The sequence below is a fragment of the Mytilus edulis genome, chromosome 6 (genome assembly GCF_963676685.1).
Source record: "Mytilus edulis chromosome 6, xbMytEdul2.2, whole genome shotgun sequence".
In the NCBI taxonomy this organism is placed as follows: Eukaryota; Metazoa; Mollusca; class Bivalvia; order Mytilida; family Mytilidae; genus Mytilus; species Mytilus edulis.
The window spans coordinates 38,702,831-38,727,829 of NC_092349.1; the positions used below are offsets into that span (position 1 = coordinate 38,702,831).

The window sequence follows — 24,999 nt, forward strand, 5'->3', positions numbered from 1 at the left end:
AAACTGAAAAAAAATGCTGCTGCTTCTTTGTTTAAAAAACATTGTTGAACAAGTTCAATTTTTGTCAAGCCTGCAACTTTTGTCGCAGAAAGCTCGACATAGGGATAGTGATCAGTCAGCGACGGCGACGATGTTAGCTAACTTCTTAAAAGCTTTATATTTTAGAAGGTGGAAGATATGGGTGCTTCATACTTTGTATATGGATGCCTCATGTTATGAAGTTTCCGTCAGTCACATGTCCAATGTCCTTGACCTCATTTTCATGGTTCAGCGACTACTTGGAAAAAAGTTGAGATTTTTTTGTAATGTTAAATGCTCTCTTATTATAAGTAAAAGGATAACTATATTTGTTATGTGTGTACCTTGAAAGGTCCTCATGCCCGTCAAACAGTTTTCACTTGATCTCGACCACATTTCATGGATCAGTGAACAAGGTTAAGTTTTGGTGGTGAAGTCCATATCTCAGATACTATAAGCAATAGGTCTAGTATATTCGGTGTATGGAAGGACTGAAAGGTGTACATGTCCAACTGGCAGGTGTCGTCTGACCTTGACCTCATTTTCATGGTTTAATGGTTAAAGATATTAAGTTTTTGAGTTTTGGTCTTTTTTTTTTATTGCTTTATGCAATAGGTCAACTGTATTTTGTGTATGGAAATATTTTATGATCTTTATGTCAGTCGCACAGATAACTCCAAACCAACAAGTGTATGAACAACATGAACAAGAGAGAACATAAACATGATAAATAATGTGTAAGTTACAATGTTTTTTATATTTCTTTTTATGCAAAGGAGTAGGTCCTATAAGGGCCAGTTCTGGCCTCAAATTTCAAGTTCATCTGACTAAAGATTTTGGACACTTTTTTACCACTGAAGTGTCTATTTCATTTGATTCAATCATTTTATGTGAAAGATTTTAACTGATTTACTCATTAAAAATGCTCTGATTCTAGCTTAAATATGAAAAAATATCTCAAATATGCCAAAAACTGTCACTTTTCAGTTGGATTTTGCCAACTAGAGGCTCTAAAGAGCCGGTGTCGCTCACCTTGGTCTATGTGAATACTTAACAAAGGACACAGATGGATTCATAACAAAATTGTGTTTTTGTGATGGTGGTATGTTTGTAGATCTTACTTTACTGAACATTCTTGCTGCTTGCAATTATCTCTATAATGAACTTGGCCCAGTAGTTACAGTAGATAATGTAATTGAAAATTTACAAATTTTAAATTGTTATAAAAATTGACTATAAAGGGCAATAACTCCTTAAGTCGTCAATTGACCTTTTTGGTCATGATGACTTATTTAGGTTTTACTTTGCCGTACATTATTACTGTTTATAGTTTATAGATCTCTATCTATAATAATATTCAAGATAATAACCAAAAACAGCGAAATTTCCTTAATATTACCAATTCAGGGGCAGCAACCCAACAATGGATTGTCCGATTCATCTGAAAATTTCAGGGCAGATAGATCTTGACCTGATTAACCATTTAACCTCATGTCAGATTGCTCTAAATGCTTTGGTTTTTGAGTTATAAGCCAAAAACTGATTCTACCGCTATGTTCTATTTTTAACCATAGTGGCAATCTTGGTTGGTTGGCCGTGTCACCGGACACAATTTTTAAACAAGATACCCCAATGATGATTGTGGCAAAGTTTGGAATAATTTGGCCCAGTAGTTTCAGAGAAGAAGATTTTTGTAAAAGATTTACGGAAAGTGGTTAAAAATTGACTATAAAGGGCAATAACTCCTAAAGGGGTAAACTGACCATTTCGGTCATGTTGACTTATTTGTAAATCTTACTTTGCTGAACATTTTTGCTGTTTACAGTTTATCTCTATCTATAATAATATTCATGATAATAACCAAAAACAGCAAAATTTCCTTAAAATTACCAATTCAGGGGCAGCAACCTAACAACGGGTTGTCCGATTCATCTGAAAATTTCAGGGCAGATAGATCTTGACCTGATAAACAATTTTACTCAGTCAGATTTGCTCTAAATGCTTTGGTTTTTGAGTTATAAGCTAAAAACTGCATTTCACCCCTATGTTCTATTTTTAGCCATGGCGGCCATCCGGCCGGGTCACAGGACACAATTTTTTAACTAGATACCCTAATAACAATTTTGGCCATGTTTGGTTAAATTTGGCCCAGTAGTTTCAGAGGAGAAGATTTTTGTAAAAGTTTTCGGACGCTGGACGCTGGACGACGGACGCCAAGTGATGAGAAAAGCTCACTTGGCCCTTTGGGCCAGGTGAGCTAAAAATGAAAGTGGCTGCATCCCTGTTCATCGTCGACCTTTATATATGTTATGTATTATTGTCAAACACAACTTACATTTCAATATCAAGATTGAACATGAATGCCGCCACTTTTTTGACGGAAACTGTTTAAAATTTAACTAAAATGCTGAAATTGTGAAGATTTTAGTAATTTAGCACTCATGACTTAATGATGCAAGTACCCAATATATGTGCATTGTAATGCCAAATACAGCCCATATTTAAGTTGCAGAGGTAATATACTTTCCAAAAAAATAACTAAAAGTTTACATTTTAACAATTTTGTAAAACTGCTATATTTTGGGGCCAAAAAGAGGTCTTACTGAACCTACTCCTTTGAAGACAGTTTGAAAACCAATGTACTGTTTTTACATCTTCATAGCTGCATGAAATCTTATTCACCCCAGTCAATGTCATCAATTACTAATGTTCATGATCTAATAATAACTCGGTTAATAAATGTTGTTTAAAAGAACGAAGTTTTCTATCAGTGTGTTGCGACTTTCAAGATGTAAAATATCTAATGGTCTGGAATAATAAATTATAGCTCTGTCAGTTTCATTAAGTTCAACATTCTTGCACAGCTTTTCATAATGACTCTTTGACATTTCCAATAGAGTAAAGTATACCTGAAACATATAAAAAATCCACAATAATGTATGAAATTTATCACTTTTTTTCAAAACATTTAATAACTGCAAAAATAAATTTAAGTTTCAATATACCTACTAGCTATAGACATATAGTCTACTTGACACCCAATAATTATATAATTTTATTTTTTTGGCATAATCTTATTCTAAATATTAAAAAGTGGTATGCTTTAATTTAAACATTTTTCTAACTGTCTAAAGAATATTTGCTGCAAGTCATTTCAGATATTTGATTGAGAAGTTTAGGTTGAAGGCCAAATTTCTAGGATGTTAAACTCAAGAACATGAAGAAGATTTTTGTAGAGACATATAGTTATAATAAAATTAGCAGATGTCTTAGAGAAATGGAAACAATTTATTAGGTCAAGTTATGTCTAATTTACCTATGATTTTAGTATACTTAAATAGCTATAAGCAGTTAAGCAGGAGACAATTATTTTATGACATTCTCGGAGTGACTGTCCCATGTGGATCAATTAAGAATTTAAATAACCGTTACAATGAATTTATACAGTCTATGATTTTAAAGACAATGCCCAAGGTCTATGTTTTGGTCTAAGACATGTTCCAATTGTTTAAAAAATTATAAACTTTGCTTTCCAAGTGGAGATAACTCAGACAATTTAGAGCTATGCTTAACATCTATATTGTTTTGTAGCAAGAAAACAAGTATTGTAAACCTATTTGCATGTTATCTATTTATATTTTGCAGTTGTGTCACTTTAAATAGTACTGACTCCTCTGCACCAGGCACGAGGATGACATACCAGTTATGTGCAACCTCTTACAATATCTTACCATATCATAATTAATGTCCAGATACACATTTTAATATGCACTAACAATGCCATATAGCACTGTCCCTTGGTGCCTCCTGCAGTTCAGCTAGATATATTCAGCCTACTCACAGTATTCTTTTTATGTACTTTCTAGAGGTGTACCTCGAAGGTTTTATGTATACTCTTATATATACATAATAATATATCAGTGTTCCAGCTAGGTTTTCAAAAGGGTAGGGTGCCAATCCTGAAAAAGGGCATTTAACGCGCGATATGATAATATGAAAAGGGCATATTTTAATAAAAGATGTTAATCAAACATTTGTGTTTATTCGTTGAATCACAGGTTATACAAGAACAACATCTTTAGCCCATATAGAACTCTATCTTTCTACTTTTAAGGCTGAAAAACTTGTCAAGCATCTTGTCACACAAGTTTTTATACGACCGCAAAATTTGAAAAAATTTTCGTCGTATATTGCTTTCACGTTGGCGTCGTCGTCTGCGTTGTCGTCGTCCGAATACTTTTAGTTTTCGCACTCTAACTTTAGTAAAAGTGAATGGAAATCTATGAAATTTTAACACAAGGTTTATGACCACAAAAGGAAGGTTGGTATTGATTTTGGGAGTTTTGGTCCCAACATTTTAGGAATTAGGGGCCAAAAAGGGCCCAAATAAGCATTTTCTTGGTTTTCGCACTATAACTTTAGTTTAAGTTAATAGAAATCTATGAAATTTTGACACAAGGTTTATGACCACAAAAGAACGGTTGGGATTGGTTTTGGGAGTTTTTGTTTCAACAGTTTAGGAATTAGGGGCCAAAAAAGGGCCCAAATAAGCATTATTCTTGGTTTTCGCACAATAACTTTAGTTTAAGTAAATAGAAATCAATGAAATTTAAACACAATGTTAATGACTACAAAAGGAAGGTTGGTATTGATTTTGGGAGTTTAGGGGTCCCAACAGTTTAGGAATTAGGGGCCAAAAAGGGACCCAAATAAGCATTTTTCTTGGTTTTCGCACCATAACGTTAGTATAGGTAAATAGAAATCTATGAAATTTAAACACAAGGTTTATGACCATAAAAGGAAGGTTGGTATTGATTTTGGGAGTTTTGGTCCCAACATAATAAGGGGCTCAAAGGGTCCAAAATTAAACTTTGTTTGATTTCATCAAAATTGAATAATTGGGGTTCTTTGATATGCCGAATCTAACTGTCATGACTGTGTATGTAGATTCTTAACTTTTGGTCCCGTTTTCAAATTGGTCTACATTAAGGTCCAAAGGGTCCAAAATTAAACTTAGTTTGATTTTGACAAAAAATGAATCAGTTAGGTTCTTTGATATGCTGAATCTAAAAATGTACTTAGATTCTTGATTATTGGCCCAGTTTTCAAGTTGGTCCAAATCGGGGTCCAAAATTAAACTTTGTTTGATTTCATCAAAAATTGAATAAATGGGGTTCTTTGATATACCAAATCTAACTGTGTATGTAGATTCTTCATTTTTGGTCCTGTTTTCAAATTGGTCTACACTAAAGTCCAAAGGGTCCAAAATTAAACTTAGTCTGATTTTAACAAAAATTGAAATCTTGGGGTTCTTTGATATGCTGAATCCAAAAATGTACTTAGATTTTTTATTATGGGCCCAGTTTTCATGTTGGTCCAAATCAGGATCTAAAATTATTATATTAAGTATTGTGCAATAGCAAGTCTTTTCAATTGCACAGTATTGCGCAATGGCAAGAAATATCTAATTGCACAATATTGTGAAATATCAAATTTTTTTTTAATTAGAGTTATCTTTCTTTGTCCAGAATAGTAAGCAAGAAATATCTAATTGCAAAATATTGTGCAATAGCAAGATTTTTTTTAATTGGAGTTATCTTTCTTTGTCCAGAATCAACTTAAATCTTTGTTATATACAATATACAATGTATATTCACTTTTTACTACCAACTGATAAATTAAAATAATCTTTACCATTCAGTGATAACAAGCAGTTTTTTTACATCTTAATATTTTATGATGTATTTAAATGAGTAGTTATTGTTGCAAACTCCATTAGAAATTTTAATTGAGATTAGTTTTGGAATAAGGGAAAGGGGGATGTGATTAAAAAAATTGGGTTCAATTTTTCTCATTTGAAATTTCATAAATAAAAAAGAAAATTTCTTCAAACATTTTTTTGAGAGGATTAATATTCAACAGCATAGTGAATTGCTCTAAGAGAATACAAAAATTTTAAGTTCATTAGAACACATTCATTCTGTGTCAGAAACCTATGCTGTGTCAACTATTTAATCACAATCCAAATTTAGAGCTGAATCCAGCTTGAATGTTGTGTCCATACTTGCCCCAACCGTTCAGGGTTCAACCTCTGTGGTCGTATAAAGCTACGCCCTGCGGAGCATCTGGTTTTATCATTGCTTGGCACAGTTGAACTTTATATGCAGTATGTTTTGAAAGGAGATCTGTTTCATACTGTTTCTATGGTCTACCACATTTAACAGTTTCACCTTTCTACCCCTGCTGTGCTTGATGGCAATACAGCACAAAACAGCTGTGCTCAGTAAATTCACAATTTTAGGATATAAAGCAACAGTGAAAAATAGTATCAAAAATAAAGAATACAGAAAAAGATGACCAAGGCACCCTACCAACACTGCTACTAAGACCCTCTTTAACTTTCCCATAACTCAAAATAAATACCTAAACATATATATTCTTAAGCAAGAAGTATGGAGACACATTTTAGAATATGTAAATGGGTTACTCAATGCTAGGAAAAAAATCAGATTGAGTTATCCTTCTTTATTCGGGTGTGCTCCTTCTTTAGAGGATTATAAACAGTACGTAAATATGATGTAAATATGATCACAATATGGCGGCCGATTTTGTTATTTTCGTATCAAAAATGAAGGCAGTCAATGACGAATACGTCTGAATTTTCTGTTTATTTTACAGAAAACAAGTAAAACAATGTCTTCAACGAGTTTATAATGGTTTTCCAACTTTCTGTCATTACGTTTCTTCCATGAAACTACGGTAAACATCGCAAATTGTGCCCAAGTTGTTGTATGCACATTTCTTCCAAGATAATTGCCGACTGACCGATTCTATTTGAACGAATTAATGTTGATGATCATTAATGACCCATCCGATAAACGGATTACCTATAACAACAGATTATGACACCAGTTGTAACCATTGATTAGCTTGGGGTGGTAAACAAAGTCATAATCTTTTCCCCAGGTAAAATTTAGTAATTAGCGTATCATATCAATACGCAAATTAATATGCAATCGATCTTAAAAAAAGGCAGGGCGCCCTGGAAACTGTAAAAAGGGCACAGGGCGCCACTCGGAAAAGGGCGGGCGTCGCGCCCTCTGAAAACGGCCTAGCTGGAACACTGTATATGAAAACTGTTGTTTCTTATTAGTGTTTGTAACTATGTATACTGTATTGTTTATTATATTTGTAAAATAATAATATTATAATGATATAATATATGCTCCTTGTGAGCCCATTTTATGGAAATAAAGCATCTTCTTCTTCTATATTTTATTTTTTTGTTAGACCAGTTATAAAGCTTTTTCTGTTTTTGGCAACTTATGGGGTTTTAATTCTTGTCAATTAACGAAAATAAAGTTTCAAGCGCAGAGAAAATCTAACAAAATTCTTAAGACTGGTCAACATATATACAAATGTATGTGTAATAGGTTGAAGGGCATACATGTGCATGTTAACAAAACCATTCTAAAATAATTAGGAATAAAAATGAGGTTAGGGATAATTTAATCCTCACTGTTGTACAGTACTTAAAAAACTGATTTAGCAATCAGAATGACATTTTGTCTGAAGTCGACTTCAATAACTAAGATTTATATATGAAAGAACTAATATTTACATCTACAAGAGTGGTTATCAATCTCTGTGCATTGTATATTTACATTAACAAGGATGTTAGTTTTCTTGTTTGATTTGTTTTATATTTATCATTGTTGGGCCTTTTATAGCCGACTTATAATGCTGTATGGGTTTTGCCTATTGTTAAAAGCTATATACGGTGAAAGGTAGTTGTTAACTTCTGTGTCATTTAGTCTCTAGTAGAATGTTGACTCATTGGCAATTATAGTGTTATACCACATTTTCTTATTTTTAAATTGTCAGCATTTTATATACGTGTACATCTGGACATAGTACTAAAGAATGACTCTGTCTTTGAGATTTGTAATAAAACTAGACCTCTCAAGGAAGTAAAATAGAGCTTTTAACTTCCTCGTCTACAATATAAAAATAATATCACAAACCTTAGTGCCATCTATAATCAGTCCTGGTGATGTCAACTTTGATATATGGTTGTCTATAAAACCATATTCATGAAGATCCAGCAAAAGTTCACCAGCATGCTTTCCAAGAACTTGTACATTCAAATCAGCAATTATTTCAGGTAATGGTTTGTTTGACTCGTCAAGTAGTTGTCCTGATGACCAGCTAGAAATACCAGAAGACGAGCAAGATTCAGTTTCCTCAGTTGAAGACTGTGACCTTTTAAATCTCTTTCTTTTTCTCTTTTTCTCTGGATGTTCTAAACCTTCAAATTTCTTAGCATTTTTCACCTGGAATAAAAAAAAAATCAAAGACATAATTATATTAAGTTTTATTAGTTCTTATCTCAATGTTTATATAGTTTCCTGGATTCAACTAGAATAATATATTTCTTCCTTATCTCTTTCTTATTCAACTAAAGATTTCTAAACTGGTATTTGCGTTTTTTTCGCCAAGCAAATGGCATTCAAGGTCAAGAGGTAAGGTAAATCATCTAGGTCACAGATTTTGGAAAACTTTTGCATGTTGAAAATTTAATTAAAAATTGTTAAAAAAAAAAAAGGTATAGAAAGCACATAAAATTAGCAAACAATTTCTTAAATTTCTCTCCAAATGATCAAATCAGGGTAATCAAATCAGGGTAGGCAAAGTATTACCCGCCAGGGAAAACCCAGGTTGGAAAACCTGGGTTTTTCATGGGCTGGGCAATACTCCCAGAAAGGGGTAATACTGGGCAATAAGATTTTTTAAGCTTATTTCCATATAAAAATAGAAAAGACTTGTTGTAGTTCATAGTATTATAGCTAAATAATTACATTAGATGTATGTTTCATTATAATACGTTATTCTGATTGGCCAACTGCACATCTCGTGCTATTCCTGAAACAATTGTATTAGACAATAACATTTATCATTCATGATGACACGAGGTCCCACAATAAAGTGCACAGGTAAATTAAATGAAAACTTGATAAAAATCGTGTTTTCGTGATTCTAGCTAAAAAAAATGTGATTATAAGTATTGAATGCTTCTTTTTGTAACTTTATAGGGTTGTAAAAGCGTTGACCGTGCACACATTTTTAGTATGAAGTGCATACAAAATGTACTTCGGTCAACGCTTTTACACCCCAATAAATTTACAAAAAGCAGCATTCAATTCTTAAATATATACATTTTATACTGTATTTTGCATCCGTCGTTGTCGTAAGTATTTGAAAAGTCTACTTGGCCAAATACCTTCACATTTTAACTAAATGTTCCTTAAGGTATCTAGTTTATAAATTGTATCCAAAGTTTTGATTCATCGACAAACATGGCCACCATCAGACATGGGGTAATTGAAATATGTAATTGTAATTGACTGTAATTAATTACAATTTATCATGTAATTGAATGTAATGTGTAATTGAGCATTTTTTCAATTACATGTAATTGAATGTAATTAATTACATAGCCAAAATTGCCTGTAATTGACAATTACTTTTCAATTACAAGTCAATTACATTTGAAATTTTGGATCAAAAGATTAAATCTTGTGTTTTCTCAAAAAATTATTAAAAGCAATAATCTTAACAAATGTTGTAAGCTGACAAAGAAAAGCCTTCACAGTATACTTTCTGTATTAACACAACCATGGTAGATTCTTCATTTTGTATTGAATGATAAAAAAAATGTAGACACATGCCATAATTTTAAAAGAAACCACTAGGAAGTCACTGTCTTGACCTTAATTAGTAGATTTAGATAGATATTTTAAGACATTGATTTAACATAATTAACTTTATTCAAGGACTTAAATAACCAATAAATATAACCTCTGGCTATTTGTTTTATTACAAACTATATAATGACTGTTTTTATAACAGTTATGTTAAACAGATATAAGGCTAATTAGAGAGAGATAAATATACCCCTAGGGCCTATAGGTACATGTTTAAATTCTTGAAGGGATAATGCATATGACAAAATCTCACTTGCAAAATTTGTTCACTATATATATGAATGTTGAAAGAAAACATTTTATCAGATTTAAAAATGAGCTCCAAGAGTGTACTGGAACATTTTACTGTTCCTGATGACTTCCAAAATGGAAATACTTTCAAAGGAAAATGTATGCATTGTGGCACCCTCATTAGTGGAAGTTATAAAGTTACATCCAACTTTGTTACACATATGAAGGTAATACTATATAAGAATTTTAAAAATTAATAAATTCATAATGCTTCTTTTTCATTTCTAATCAGATTTCATTTATCTTATATCCTCTAATAGCTTACATTTAAATTTGGAAAATATTTTGTTTATTAAATTAATTAGTTGTGATTAAAACTAAAGTTTATTTTTGTTTTAAGAAGTCAGATTTCTAAATCACTTATTTAAGATAAATAATTTGAATAAGCTGGGATAAAAATGAAAATCATTTCAAAAAATAAAAAATAGTGCTCTTTTTTTGTATCATTTACAATCAAATAAATTTAAATAAATGTAAAATTTCAATAGGTAAATTAAAACAATTTAATATTTTCAAGATATTAAATAAGGCCTTTTGTAATTTTCAGAGAAAACACAGAGATTTGTACATTCTGCATTCTGAGAATAAAGAAATTCTTGCTTCAGAAATCCTTGAAGATTATAAAAGATTGCAAGCTGCTAATGCTACAAGATGGAATTCACAACTGCATATGATTTGCTCAGTTTTGAATGTGCCAGAATTAGAATTGGACAAAATAGACTGTAAAACTAAGCTTTCATCCTATGAGAGAAAACTGCTTTCTGAATTATGTAGTATACTTGAACCTTTTGACAAAGCTACAGTCCTTGTCCAAGGTGAAAAAACTGTAACTGCTAGCTTGCCAATTCCTGTAACACTTGGATTAAAACACCAGTTAAAACTTATATCAGTTGACTATAATTGTAAAATGATAAAATCATTGAAATCTTCTGTTGAAGAAAGATTGTTTCAGTTTGTAGAGGATGAAGGATATATTCTTGCTAGCTTTTTAGACCCAAGATTTAAGACCAGATGGTGTGAAACTGAACAGATTGATCAGTGTTTAGCTGTTGTTAAGGACAAACTTAGTCAAGTCCCTACATCATCTGAGCCCCCTTGTGATCAAAATTCTCCCCCATGTAAGCGAGCAAAAAATGATGATCTTTTCAGTTTCATGCCAGCCCCATCAGTGGAAAGAAAAAGAAACCCTTCAGGGATTTCTGTAAGTTCAGAAATGGATGATTACTTGTCAGATAATTGTATTGATATGTCAAAAGACCCTCTTTTGTATTGGCATAGTAACTGTCAATGTTTACCACGTCTAGCTAAGTTAGCAGTGCAATATTTAGCTATTCCAGCCACATCTGCACCAGTTGAACGCTTATTTAGCACTGCTGGAAAAACATTTAGGCCGGAAAGGTGCAGACTGGCTGATGGAACATTTGAAAAGCTGATGATGGTCAAATGTAATGGGAAAATGCTTAAATAAGTTATATGACACAATACAAAAATGTATATACTAGTTGAACACTGTCTAATTGTTATAACTATAGAGCAATGTATAATACTTATGTACATATCATAGAATAAATGCATGTTTTCAATGTTTTATCTTAAATTTCCTTTCAAATGTAATTGAAGTAATTAATTACATTTGCCAAGTAATTGGAATGTAATTAATTACATTGGTAAAAAAAGTCAAATGTAATGTGTAATTTAATTGAAGATTTTGTAATTGTAATTGAATGTAATTAATTACTTTCAAATGTAATTGACCCCATGTCTGGCCAACATAGCTAAAAATAGAACATTGGGGTCAAATGCAGTTTTTGGCTTATATCTCAAAAACTGAAGCTTTTAGAGCAAACCTGACATGGGTGTAAAATTGTTCAATTGGTCAAGATCTATCAGCCCTGAAATTTCAGACAATTCAAACAACTAATTGTTGTGTTGTTGCCACTAAATTGGTAGTTTAAAAGAAATTTTGCAGTTTTTTGTTATTATCTTGAATGTTATTATAAATAGATACAAACTGTAAACAACAACAACTGTCAGCAAAGTACTATCTACAAAAAAGTTAATATGACCAGAATTGTCAAGTCGATCCCTTAAGGGGGCTTGCGGGTCTAAATCAACTTTTTTTTCTAATATAGGATTTTGCTATTTTTTTCTATGATTAAAATTTATCCTATACCTAATAGAAATATAAAATAAAAATATGGGGTCACCGTTCATTTAAGCTTACAATCTGCCTCCAAAAGAAGCATACGTTTTTGTTAACGTCCTTTTTCTCTGTTGAACTTATAGGAGAAATATTGGTAATATAGATATAAAAAAAAGAACTAAATTACAGAAATCGCCTAAATTTTACAATTATTTAGTTTATGTACAGCTTGTTTGAAAACAATAATAAAATATATAGGTCACTGATGAGTTAAAAAAGATATTTCAATTTCAACGTCAAAAAATTACATTTTTGCACCAAAGGGAGATAATTTAGAGATTTTTGAATGATATAAACATTTTTAAAGTAATCTGGCCAAACCAAATCAATTTGTCCTGGTGATTTTTGTATCATATAATAAAGTAATAACTTATAGTAAATTGTGTAATGAATAAAATTTGTAACGAAAAAACAAATGTTTAATTTTTTACTGATTTTTTTACACCTGCGAGCCTCCTTAAGGCCAATTTTCCACAACTTGTTTTAATATAGTTTTAATGTGCTACCTACCATGTTGTTGATCAATAATTTTAAATCATGATGATTTGGTTGATATGACCCTATGATTATATCAAAACACAGTATTAACTATTAGTTCTAATATTTTAAACAACATGATACATATAAAGATATTATGGTTCACCAAGCAAACTTTTATTCTATTTAAAAAACTACTCTCTTAAATAGATTTTACTGCAATGAAATAGTTACCTCGTGAATAGATACTACAGTAGTTGGCTTTACTGGTGCACAGTTATCATACATTAGACGCCTCTGTTTGTAGAAACGACAATCTGGATTTGAAGAGACACGCTTACATCCTCTCAAATTAGACCAAATAGACTCATCTCCACTTGAACATCGCCTATCATAAAAAAAATCCAACACAGAAACCTGAATGAATACACAGATTTTTCTGATGGTACAACCAACATCAATAAAATTATCTTACACATGTTACAAAAAGAAAGAAATAGTGAATCTTCTATTTAAAGTTGTTTCCCAAAGAAAATAAATATAACTGCTTCCAAGTTGAAGATAATGTTATGAGAGATCATATACATTGTAGTTGAATCAGACAGTTGGGGTTATATTTGATCAACAACCATTTTATAAATGATAAATAAGATTAGATTAGATAAATGAGATAGATATAGAATAATACATGGCAAAATCCGTATCACATGCTGTATCACCATGAGAAACCAATATCAGTCCCGAGGGCTGATATTGGTCAAGTGGTGATACAGCATGCGATACTGATTTTGCCATGTATTATTCTGTTTATCATATATTTTAATAGAATCAGATTAATGGGCTATTCATTTTTTGTTTTAAATCGTCTGAAATAATAAGCTAGCAAAGACCCATTGGTGGACATCAGCTGTTGTCTGCTCTATGGTCGGGTTGTTGTCTCTTTGACACATTCCTCATTACTGACTTGTTTTTTTTTTATTGACATCCTTATTTGCTCAATATCCACATTGTAATGCCCCCTATAATCTTATTACATTCTCAATATATGTTAAAGACCATGTATTAAAATGCATCCACTAACAATACTGTCCTATTATTTCAACTAAAATTAACATTTATCAAATAATTTTAAGATGTAGAAATGTTTAAAGTTTTATTGTTTATTTGGCGACGATATCATTCATATCACATGTATCATGATCATTTGAATTTGCCGAAGAGGTGAACAGCAAGACAAATATTTCTTGAAAAATTTGCTATCTACATGTATTCTAACCAAAATTTTTAAAACCATAAAAATTTGCATTTGTGTTTAATCCATCAGGTAATGAAAACAAACTTCACGAAAATTATGACCAAGTAAACAATAAAACTAAATATATTTCTACATCTTATTGTGTTTTTTTATTTTAAATAAAAATTGCTAGTAAAGTTACTGGGTAATAATTTTTGGAACAAATATCAATTTTAGTTGAAATGATAGGACATTTTTTATTAGTGGGAACTAATTTTTTCCTATTCCAGGAAATACAGCAACTGAACATTATAGGTCAAACGTTGACGTCATTCTAATTGTGATGTGATGCCAGGTATGCGATATGGGGTATGCGATACAGGGTAGTTGATGCAGACTGGAAAAAAAAACCTTTATTACATATGATAAAGCCATATAAATCCCCTTCAATTATTTAGATTTTTTCCCCTACGCGTACATGTAGATAAAATGTCTACATGAAGTCATATTTTCAATGCCTTCATTCAATCTTTTCATATAGTGAATTGGAGAGTTATCTCATTGGCAACTATACTATATCTATATTACTTTTATAAATATTGTCTGCTTTTTATAAACATCTGGGCATAAACCTATAGAATTTAATGATCTCCCTTTGAGATTTTTTAAACACTTTTTGGGAAAAAATTTGGTTGCTTATATAGGGAATCACTGAAGCGTGACTGGAGCGGGCCCCCTCTTAGGTCAGTCAGTGGGCCCCCACATATGAAAATTTCTGGATCCGCCACTGTTAACTTCCTCGTCTACAATAAGAAATCATAGCAAAACTAAGTGCCATCTATTACATAGAGAATAATACACGGCAAAATCTGTATCATATGCCATATCATCCTGAGACACCAATATCAGCCCAAGGGATGATATTGGTCGAGGTGATACGGCATGTGAAACACATTTTGCCATGTTTTATACGTTTTATCATATATATCAACAGGAGAGTATATATATGAACTGCTTTCTGATCCCTTGCACTGGGTTACCTTCAGTTCTGCTTTTGTCTTAAAAGAACTGCTCAATTACTTATCCGAAGCACCTGGGTTAACTTACAATTTGGGTGCTGTTGTTTTAAAAATATTTGGTTTATTGTATTTTTTAGTGTGTTTTGTATTTTTTATAGTTGTATTTAGTGTGCCAAAAAATATGAAAACTTGACGTTCGTGACTTCACATGCCAAACAATGACGTCATTCAATAAATTGTGTCACGCCCGAATAACCGTTCATTTTGGACCTATTTGGACGAAAAATATTTCTTAAGAAGCTTGTATCATATGTACAAATTAAAACTGACTTTATGTAAAAAAATTTAAAAAAAAGTAGGGGTGTGATAAAGGGTATGATAAATGGTGTGCATCAAAGTTGCACGATATGGATTATACAGCAGGCTTTTTGCTATTTATCATGTTTATCAAATATTCAAAACTACTGTATTACAACTAAATATATATGATAAAATGTATTATCTGTCCTGGTGTTGTCAGCTTTGATATGTGGTCATCTGAACCATATTCATGAAGCCATTGAAGGTGCAGCAGAAAATCACCAGCATGGGTATACAGGTTTACAATTTTATGATTATATTTACAAAACAACTTAATAGTTATAATGTACTGTGCATTCACAAATTATTGCAATGTTTTTATTATTGCTAAAATGCAACAGGGTTACAATTACAATAATTTAAACTCAAATTTTGAAATTTTGTATATGAAATAAAAAGGATTTTTCTCAATATCGTAAAAATTAAAATCGCATTTTACTCTAAAATGACAAAATTGCAAAATTTTATACATGCATGCAATAATTTCTGAATCATAATAATACAATTGTACAGTAGTTGTAAAATTAAAAGCTATAGTTGTCAATACTTACTCCCCCTCCAAGTAACATATTTCCCCAAGTGTAAGGATTAACTGTGTAAACATGCTTTCATTCAATCTGTAACGAGCCCTCCTCTGTTTCTGAATTTTATCATGCAGTCTATATAATGCAGTGATAAACCTATTACCTTTCAATGTGCTGACAGATACTTCACTGAACATGTTGAAGAAAAAACAAAGATCATACATTAATAAACAAATATACATGTACATGTGCATGTACAAACATTGGTGTGCAAGTTTTTTTATTTTTCTCAGTATTTCTAAGTTGGCAATACTCATACATGTACATGTTATAACTTATAGGGCAAATTTTTGTCATCCCTGCAGTATCTGGTGGAAATTTGTCGCATAGGCAATCATACCATGAGTACATCTTATTTTTGCAATGATTTATTCATTAGAATTCCTTTAATCTACATGTTGCTTCGGTAACAATAAATGAAAGTTTTTAACGACCTTGACTGGCTAAACAGTAACTATGAGTCTTAGATTGCCATATATTTCATGTATTTTATCTATTGTCTTTATTATGTTTATGTTCACTCTATTATTGTTAGTTGTTTTTTTGTGCTTTATACCAATCTGATGAGCAATGATGAGTGAAGTCATTTTCAAGTGATATATATATATTTTAAGTTTTGTTATACTAAACTATCATTGTCATGACTATTCATTTTTTCTAATTTCTAATTACACCACTCATCACTGCCCAACTTAGGTTCTATGCGTCTTTTGACACACTGTATTATTGATTACAAAGGACATAAATTGAACTGTTTGAGTGTCAGAGCATGTCAGAGCAGAATGGATAATTTCAAATTTGGTCAGACTGTGTAGATCTGTTGGGTTCAATTGACATACAAAATGTACATTGTAAGATACATGTATTCTATATTCATACTACATTTTCATGGTACATTGTACATGTATATATTCAGTAAAAGCACTAGCACTTAACTCTCTTGCTGCAGGAAGGACACATAATCATGTCCTTGTCTTAATCTATGCAAGCTCCAAATCAAATTCTATATATATGTATCTCTTTCAAAAAACAGACAGAAGATTTAACGATGTAGTATTTTTCCTCAATGGCTCCCAAATGTAAACATTGTAAATTAGAGATGACATCATATATCGAATGAGGTCATTGTTGGGCATGTGTTGTCCCAGGTGTTAGGGACAGTCATTATTTATCAGCTGAGGGGTCAGTGCATTGTAGGGGACGGTGGGTCATTGCAAAAAATATCATACTGCTGGGGGATACCATCTTACTGGAAAGGGGGGGGGGCAAACAATAAAAGTTTATAAGTCTGACTAAAACTTCAATTGTTTGGTCTTACTTGCATGTCTGAAAGTCATTTAAACTTTCTCGTTTAGCTATCAATCTGTCAAGCTTTTCTTTTACCAAAGCTGGACTGTGACAAAATTCGTCCAAATTTGAATCAAACTTTAGAAAATTCTGCAGACTAGACACATATTGTTTTTGTTTTACGTCAAGTTCATGCAACATTTGCATAGTTTGTAATACATCTGTTGGATTTGAAAGGTAATCACTCTTGTAGAAAACATGAAGGAGATTTGCATGTGTTAAGGTTCATCATAACCTTTTGGCTAAAATGGCCGTATTTACACCCCAAATTTTACTCTGAGTACAGACTAACCTATACACCTGCAACAGTTTTAAGGGATGGCAGGAACTAGATATATAAATTTTAAATGCATTTTATGTTTCAGAAAATTATAAACTTTTCTAGATTTTGCTATCCATTTTTTTTCGTTCCTGCAGAAGGTGCAAAAATTAACTAAGTCGTGAAAACGATTGAGAAGCTCCCCTCATATAATCAATGTTGTGAGTAGTATTGATTTAAATGGACAATAGATGGACAATAGACACCTGTAAACAATAGGTGATTTAACAGGTTTAAACTGTGTAACTGAGTGGACCGTATCAAATGAAACTCGGGTGTTTGTTTATTTTGCTATCTTCTGCAGACTGGAAAAAAATGGACATCAAAATCCAGGTAAGTTTTTAATTTTCTGAAACGTAGACTTCATATAACTTTTATATATCTAGTTCCTGCCATGCCTTAAAACTTTCCTGGATGTACCAGTTTGTCTGTACTCATAGTAATTTTTGAGGTGTAAACACGGCCATATTTTTCAATTCCTTATGATGAACCTTAATTTCCAGTCTGAAGTTTTGCAAGGTAAAAAATGTTTTGAACCTCCGCAACTGTTTACATATTTTCTCTCAGGTTCATGCATCATACAAAAATCACGAAGTGCTTTCAAGCTGTCCTCATCAGACATAGAATCGCTTGAATGCGACTCTGTCTCGTCTGAAATCTGGGAAAGCATTTTTGATCTCGAAAACAGAAAGGGACAAGAATGGGTAGGGGAATGAAAGACAACATTATAACTGTTTGTCATAAAACACGTACGTCAGTCCGGGACCGTTCATCTGTTCTGTTCTGGGATATACCTCCGTTTATCGGAGCACTTTATTTATCGAATTTAGCATTAAAATTTCAAATACTGAAGAAGAAAAAAACCGGATATCTCACAATATGATAAAATATAATTCAAAAATAAATTAGTTTCAGTTGGTAAAGGTGAATTAAATAAGGGTTTGAAATGTCACCTTCATGTCAATATTTTATGTTACAGTACAATAATATATATGAAAGATGTCCATTTCTAGTTTTTTTCACTAGTAATATTTTTAATTGAAATAAAAAAAATTATTAATGATTCGACGTAAGTATGTGCTCATATATATATATATATATATATATATATATATATATATATATATATATATAAATGTAAATAAGGACAGCATGAGCAACTTTGCCAAAAAAAAAATCCCTGTCAGGGTGACAATTTATGTAAAAAAACAAACAGGATAAGCTCATATAAAAAGGCAGTAAAAAAGTGTGAACAAAGGCAGGACAGACAGTGGCGTAGCTGGGTCATTTTTACGTGTACGCCCGAACCTTGGCGAGGGGTCTGAGGGGTGCCAACCGCTCAATGTCAAAGCACCTGCTGGTAGTGGTTTCGAGGGGACTTCGTCCCCGAAAGCTATCGAGTTATCGAGAATGAGATCTACCATTCATGTCAGTAAAAATTCATTAATAGCAACATACTTTTGAATCTAATTGGTTTATTTTTCATGTTTAATTTTGAAATATGTTTAACTTATTCATCGTGCTAAATTGGAAGCTACGGTGGTCATTGGTTTTAGAGAAAACGTCCAAACCAATATTACTTTCAAATATGTTTAAATTGAGCCGTGAGTGAGCATATAATTGACAAAAGCACCTTTTAATGGACATGAAAATTTATTTCTTACAGGTGCAATATATATATATATATATAAATTCCCTGGAACACCTATGATTTCTTCCCACAAAAAAGTGAATCAACTTATCAGTCCCTTAAATTGTTTAAAAAAAAAACTAAAATTCTCTTTTAATATTTTTTCTTGATCTAGAATATTAAAGTGTGCCAATATTTCATGACAATCTATGAAGTTTTATAAATTTATCATGAAAAAACAATAATTGCGTAATGAAAGTCCGGCTATGAGTAAAGATCAGAAAATGAACGAAAACAAATGCTTTCAAAATTTTGCTTCAGACATTAATCATAAAAAACCTCTTCCAAACTTTTATAAAATTCGATAAAGGTTTGACAAAGTAATAAAATGTAATTAAGAATTAACAAACTTTAAACCCCAAATTGTGACCACTTATTAATTGCAAAAAGAATACCTTTTATCCGTTGTATGCGGGAAAATTAAAGCATTATTATATTGCTCTGGATACTATTTTGATCATAAACATTTTTCTTCCAACTTTCGTAAAATTTCACGGAGAACCATTCAAAACACTTCATCCATTCGAAATCTTAATATTAACGCCGCCGCCGACGATGCTTTGACTCGCTTTTTAGACATAAATCACAGGCTCGACAAAAAAATGCAAACCGCATATCGAATCTCAGCAGATACTGAATTGCATTAAATATAAGAAAAGTACACAGAATTCAAAGTAAATTCAGACTTTTTCAGAAATAGGATCCAGAGACATATAATACATTGTATTATATGTCTCTGTAGGATCTAGTCCCTTTTTATTCACAATTACAATCCACTGCAGAAAGAATCACACGGCTGATTGGCTTTTAACCAGATTTTCTTATTCTATTTATTTTTTTATTTCATTTTCAAAATTCAAGTGTACGCCCGGGCGTTATGACGTAAACGTAGCTACGCGCATGACAGAGCAGGGATTTTTTTATACTGATTTGCTATAAAGTCACATGACATCAGCTACGGCCGAGATCACGGTTTGGCAATTTGAATGAGACATCGTTATATGTCACCGGATGTATTTATCCATTTTGTTTCATTATTAAGCATTTCATATTATTTGTGTTTTCAGTGTTATATGTTTCCCATTCATATCATATTCATTTTTCATATTCATGTTTTTGAAGTTTGACGACAATAGTTTTACGCTGCGTATTTTGAAAAAAAACTATAAAAGTTTGTACGCTATGTTTTGCTTTACGTACTGAATATCTAAATTAGTACAATAGAAAGTTCAGTAAAGCGATTCTTTATTATTACTTAAATGATATATATCTATATTCAAATAGCATGAGTTATGCATGAGCTCAAAGCACGGCAATATTAATAATCATATATATACTAATATAATTTCACTATTCGAGTTAGTCACTGGTCATAATTACAACTTCAGGAGGGCGGAAGACTAAAGTCACCGCTGCAGGTACTTGTAACTTTATTTATTCTTTCAGCCATGTTTAAAATGTTTCAATTAATTAAAGTAAAGTTTCTTTAGTATTACAAATATAGGGGCGGATCCAGGAATTTATTAGGGGGTGGTCACCTTTTGAAATCTTAAATTAAAATTCTATTTTTTTATGTCCCCTTATAGGAAGATTCTGTTTGCCGCAAATTAAAACACACTTGCATATAGATTCCAAAACAGTTCTGTTTGCTTTTATACGTTCATTCATTGCTTTATCAATAAAACTATTTAAATATCAGTAGTCCTTTGCTCAATGTTTTCAAGAAAAAGTTGAGCTTTTGCTCTAGCTTCAGTATGACTTTTTTTACATGATTTCTCATCAAGTCTTGTACTTGCATGTGCCATATCTGTTAGTGGTTTGCATGATAATGTTCCCAAACTATTAACCCCAAACATAGAACAGTATATGCAGTAAGCTCCTTCTTGTGAAGGTGAGTACACTAGCCCATCAGTGATGATAGCGATTTAGTCAATTCAGCTGAAACAGTCTGTTCTTTCCTGCATATTTTTTTATAGGAAAGTTATAGTTTATTCCAGGTTGGAAATGATTTCTTATCAAATTAAATTTCTCTTCGTTTGTTAATTTACGTGTTGATTGTTTTACAAAACCAATGTCGTTTGTACTTATATATGTAAGTCGGGGGTTGTTTCTTTAATCTGATCACTTTTATTCGTATCAATGCTAGGTCCATTACAAGTCGTTGGTACTTCAGAGGGGGCTGATTTGTGGCGTTTCCTGAAGGAAAGAGGGTATAAGTTACTAAAAAATTGAAATGAATGAAACTTTTAGACAAACAGATGATAGAACGGGGGTATTCATTCAATATAGAATATTTATGTGACTTTAAATCTTTAAAATTATTTTTGAATTTTGGCATCACAGTAAAAAATATTATTGGTCGAGAAAAGTTATTATACAAACTTTAAAAATTTAGATAAACGTAATGTAAAAAAAGTATAAATTACCTGCTAAAAACATCTAAGATTGAGGACTGTCTCTTAATTTTTACACCTTAAAGTCATATGAAACGAGTGAGTGGTGAAAAATAATGTTTTTCCAATTCTTGAACCAATGCATGTATATATCACAAACTAAGTCCTCTGTGCACGATTTTATCATTATTTACGCAAATATATCGTATAATCGTCAATTTTTTTTTCTCTCTGTCTGTTATGATTTAACAAATATGGCTGCTCATTAAATGCCGTGTTTTGAAGCCGAAGTTTACCGATTGTCACCTTATAGTAAATAAATAACAAAAAGCATGGGTATTGAGCACGTGTTTAACATGTACAATCAGATAATTGTTTATTTTAATGACAGATTCATGCGTATTGCGATCACCGGATTTTTACGAGGAGGGTTACGCTCAGGTCACTATGCATACGGAAAATATGTCGGCGAATTGCTTCCTGGAAGCAAGCAATTAAAAATAAGTAAACTTCTTCTAAATGTGGACAAATTAAAGAATTTTCCTCAGAAAAAAGTATATGTACAAAAGTTTTATAATGAAAACTATCCATTTAGTTATAAAAAACAGATGCATATTTTTTTTTAATTTGAGGTCAAAGAAATCGACCATCAAAGAACATCAAAGAAATCGACCAAGTAATTAGCGATTGTTGATTACATGTTCATTGTATAAACATACCTGTCAAGGTACATGTATTTAGCCTTAAGGTAAGAAATGACAACTTTATGACTGGTGATTACGATAGACAAATTGATTTGATTTTTCAAAATGTTCAAGGTGCACCATTTTTTGGTACATGGTGCACCACTTTTGCAAACCCAGGGGGTGGTCACCGGCACCGGATGACCACCCCCTGGATCCGCCTCTTTTTAATATATAGAATTCAAGTTGGCCTGAAAGCCGCTTTTTGGTATGTAAGTTAAAAGGTCAGAATAAAGCTCCCGTTGCATGCAAATATTTCAGTCAAATATATATATTGTTCATATTTATTGCAACATAATTGTAAACTTGGTTTACAATTTGTATACTTGCAGATTATATAATAAATTATACTGCACTTGTTCTATTTGAGCAGTCAAAATGCGTTGACTGTATATTTCTATGCCGTATACGGTCACTGAATTGATATCACTTTTCCTCATGAATATTTAAATAGAAATTGTCGAAATTATATTTAATTATTCATACGACCTCTTCAACCTGTTCTTGTTTCCAATGTAAACAACGACGCCTTTATATAACGACTCAAACTTGTTTCTTTTGCAATTTTTGGGAAAACATATTTCATTTATTAATATTTTTTTGTTTGCAACCTATAATCATTATGTTTTATGTTTATTGATGATATTTTAGTCTGCAACGAATTCGATCATCATTCATTGCGGTAATGATGTACATTTCATCGTGTTTTATATTTCTCCGTCTGTGTGATATGAGGCCTTTTTAAAGGGGGATTTTTCCCAATATTTAAATCAAATAAATAACATTAACACAATAAACAACAATTGAAAATGTTTTTTAGATTGCAGTATAAAGACAATAATAGTGCATTGACTTGACATATCAACGATATAAGGATTCTGCCCGAAACGGGGAAAATGCTCGGCACAGCCTCGCATTTCCCCGTTCCTTATATCGTTGATATGTCAAGTCAATGCACTATTATTGTCTATGTATCTTAAAATTTGGACGACTCAGTAAATGCAGAAATGGCCCACACATATTGCCACGACTAGTCTTTGTGCTTTATGGTGACTTATCCTTCACCCAAGTCAACGTTATATTGGTGTCCGATGTTTCCTGCGACATAAGCTTATAAGTGACCTGGAGTCCCGTTAGTATAGACCAAGACCTACTGCGCACACCACCGCACACATCGCCCGTCATCACGAGGCAATGGACCATTCCAGTTTATTTCTGACAGGTGGGGATGGATGGGGAGAATTTTGTTTATACGTATCAGAAAAAAACATCATGAAAAACTACCTATCAGATCTAAGAATTAAGACCTATCAGATGTAGAGTTTTTGTTCATATAGGGTGGATGGGCTTTCATGGGAAAAAATGACCTATCAGAATTTTTTACTGCAAGGATTGTACCCATCAGAATTTTAAATACAATACCAGATAATGCATTATACGTAACTGTCTACATTCAAAAGCACCCCTAAGATCTTACATAGACATTTTTGTAACCCCTAAGATGTAATTATTTTAAATTTATGTTTTGCACATCAATAAGGATACTTCTTAATGTTTGGTTGTACTTTTGATATGCATAGAATATTTCCCACTGAAAGTAACGTAAGCAACAAACAACAAACTATAAGGTAATTGGGTAATGCATAAGTCTATATGAAATAAGATATATATATATATGCGGTATAATGAGTACCAATGAGACAACTCTCTACCAGAGACCAATTGACACAAAACGTAATAAAATGCAATGTTTACCCATTTAGATCCGAAAAGGAAGAAAATATATGTTTTGCTTTAATTTAAAAAGTTTGACGGGAATACCAAGTTAAACGGGTCTTGCTTATAAAATTCACTTTACTTACTTTGGTTACAAGCTTTGTATGATTTGGAGAGGTATATAGCCACGCTTCGGGCCCAAATTTATTTTCATATTCAAGTTCTATACTTATGAATCTTCTTGCAGAGAAATAAAAAAAAAATCGCAATTTCACGTCTCCAAAATTTGAAAATTAAAAAAAAAATTATTTTTCGTCCTTTCCCAATATACAACCTTTTCACAACTAAAGAACCTCAGCTAAACGAACAACCCCAGTCGTCGGATTTTTTTTTATACTATGTGGTCTTATTGATAGTATCTGACTATCAAGAAAATTCGGGCGATATCTTTTTGCGACAAAAAGTAACTCATTTGCGCCACAACTTAATTGCGCCAATACCTCTTTTGCGCCACCTAATTTTCAAAACTATAGGTATCATTTGCGCCAATAAAATAATCATCTAATTGCGCCAATTCTATATATTTTTATTTATATATAACAACTAAATGATTGACTAGGTACCAACAGCAAAAAATTCCTCTGACATTGTACACTGAAATTTCAAATTATCCTCGCATCCTAATAAAATTATACCGCTTTCTTGATCGTTACACAATACAAAGTCATCATCTTTGTTTGTAACAACACCAATATCATCCAATATTCTGTGAAATTCTGCTCGATTTTTAGATTAAGCCGGACGCAGTTTTCTTCTCTCATATGCATAGACTGACACACAT

At 31.9% G+C, this 24,999-nt stretch overlaps 2 protein-coding genes across 4 annotated transcripts; one reads left to right on the top strand and one right to left on the bottom strand.

Annotated features, from left to right (window-relative positions):
- Positions 1-657: 657 nt before the first annotated feature.
- LOC139529083 (uncharacterized) lies at positions 658-22,325 on the bottom strand. Of its 3 annotated transcripts, none has more exons than XM_071325337.1 (5): positions 21,733-22,325; positions 15,918-16,079; positions 12,988-13,141; positions 8,043-8,351; positions 658-2,927 (listed from the first exon to the last, which is right to left on the bottom strand). In XM_071325337.1, the coding sequence occupies exons 2-5, from the start codon at positions 15,968-15,970 to the stop codon at positions 2,751-2,753; spliced, it is 693 nt and encodes a 230-aa protein (XP_071181438.1). In that variant the 5' UTR covers positions 15,971-16,079; positions 21,733-22,325; the 3' UTR covers positions 658-2,750. The 3 variants fall into 3 exon arrangements, with proteins under 3 accessions (XP_071181438.1, XP_071181440.1, XP_071181437.1); XM_071325339.1 differs by lacking the exon at positions 21,733-22,325 and adding an exon at positions 18,154-18,345; XM_071325336.1 differs by lacking the exon at positions 21,733-22,325 and adding an exon at positions 17,269-17,513.
- LOC139528953 (zinc finger BED domain-containing protein 4-like) lies at positions 10,097-11,656 on the top strand. The gene is made up of 2 exons (XM_071325199.1): positions 10,097-10,240; positions 10,621-11,656. The coding sequence occupies exons 1-2, from the start codon at positions 10,097-10,099 to the stop codon at positions 11,539-11,541; spliced, it is 1,065 nt and encodes a 354-aa protein (XP_071181300.1). The 3' UTR covers positions 11,542-11,656.
- Positions 22,326-24,999: the final 2,674 nt, after the last annotated feature.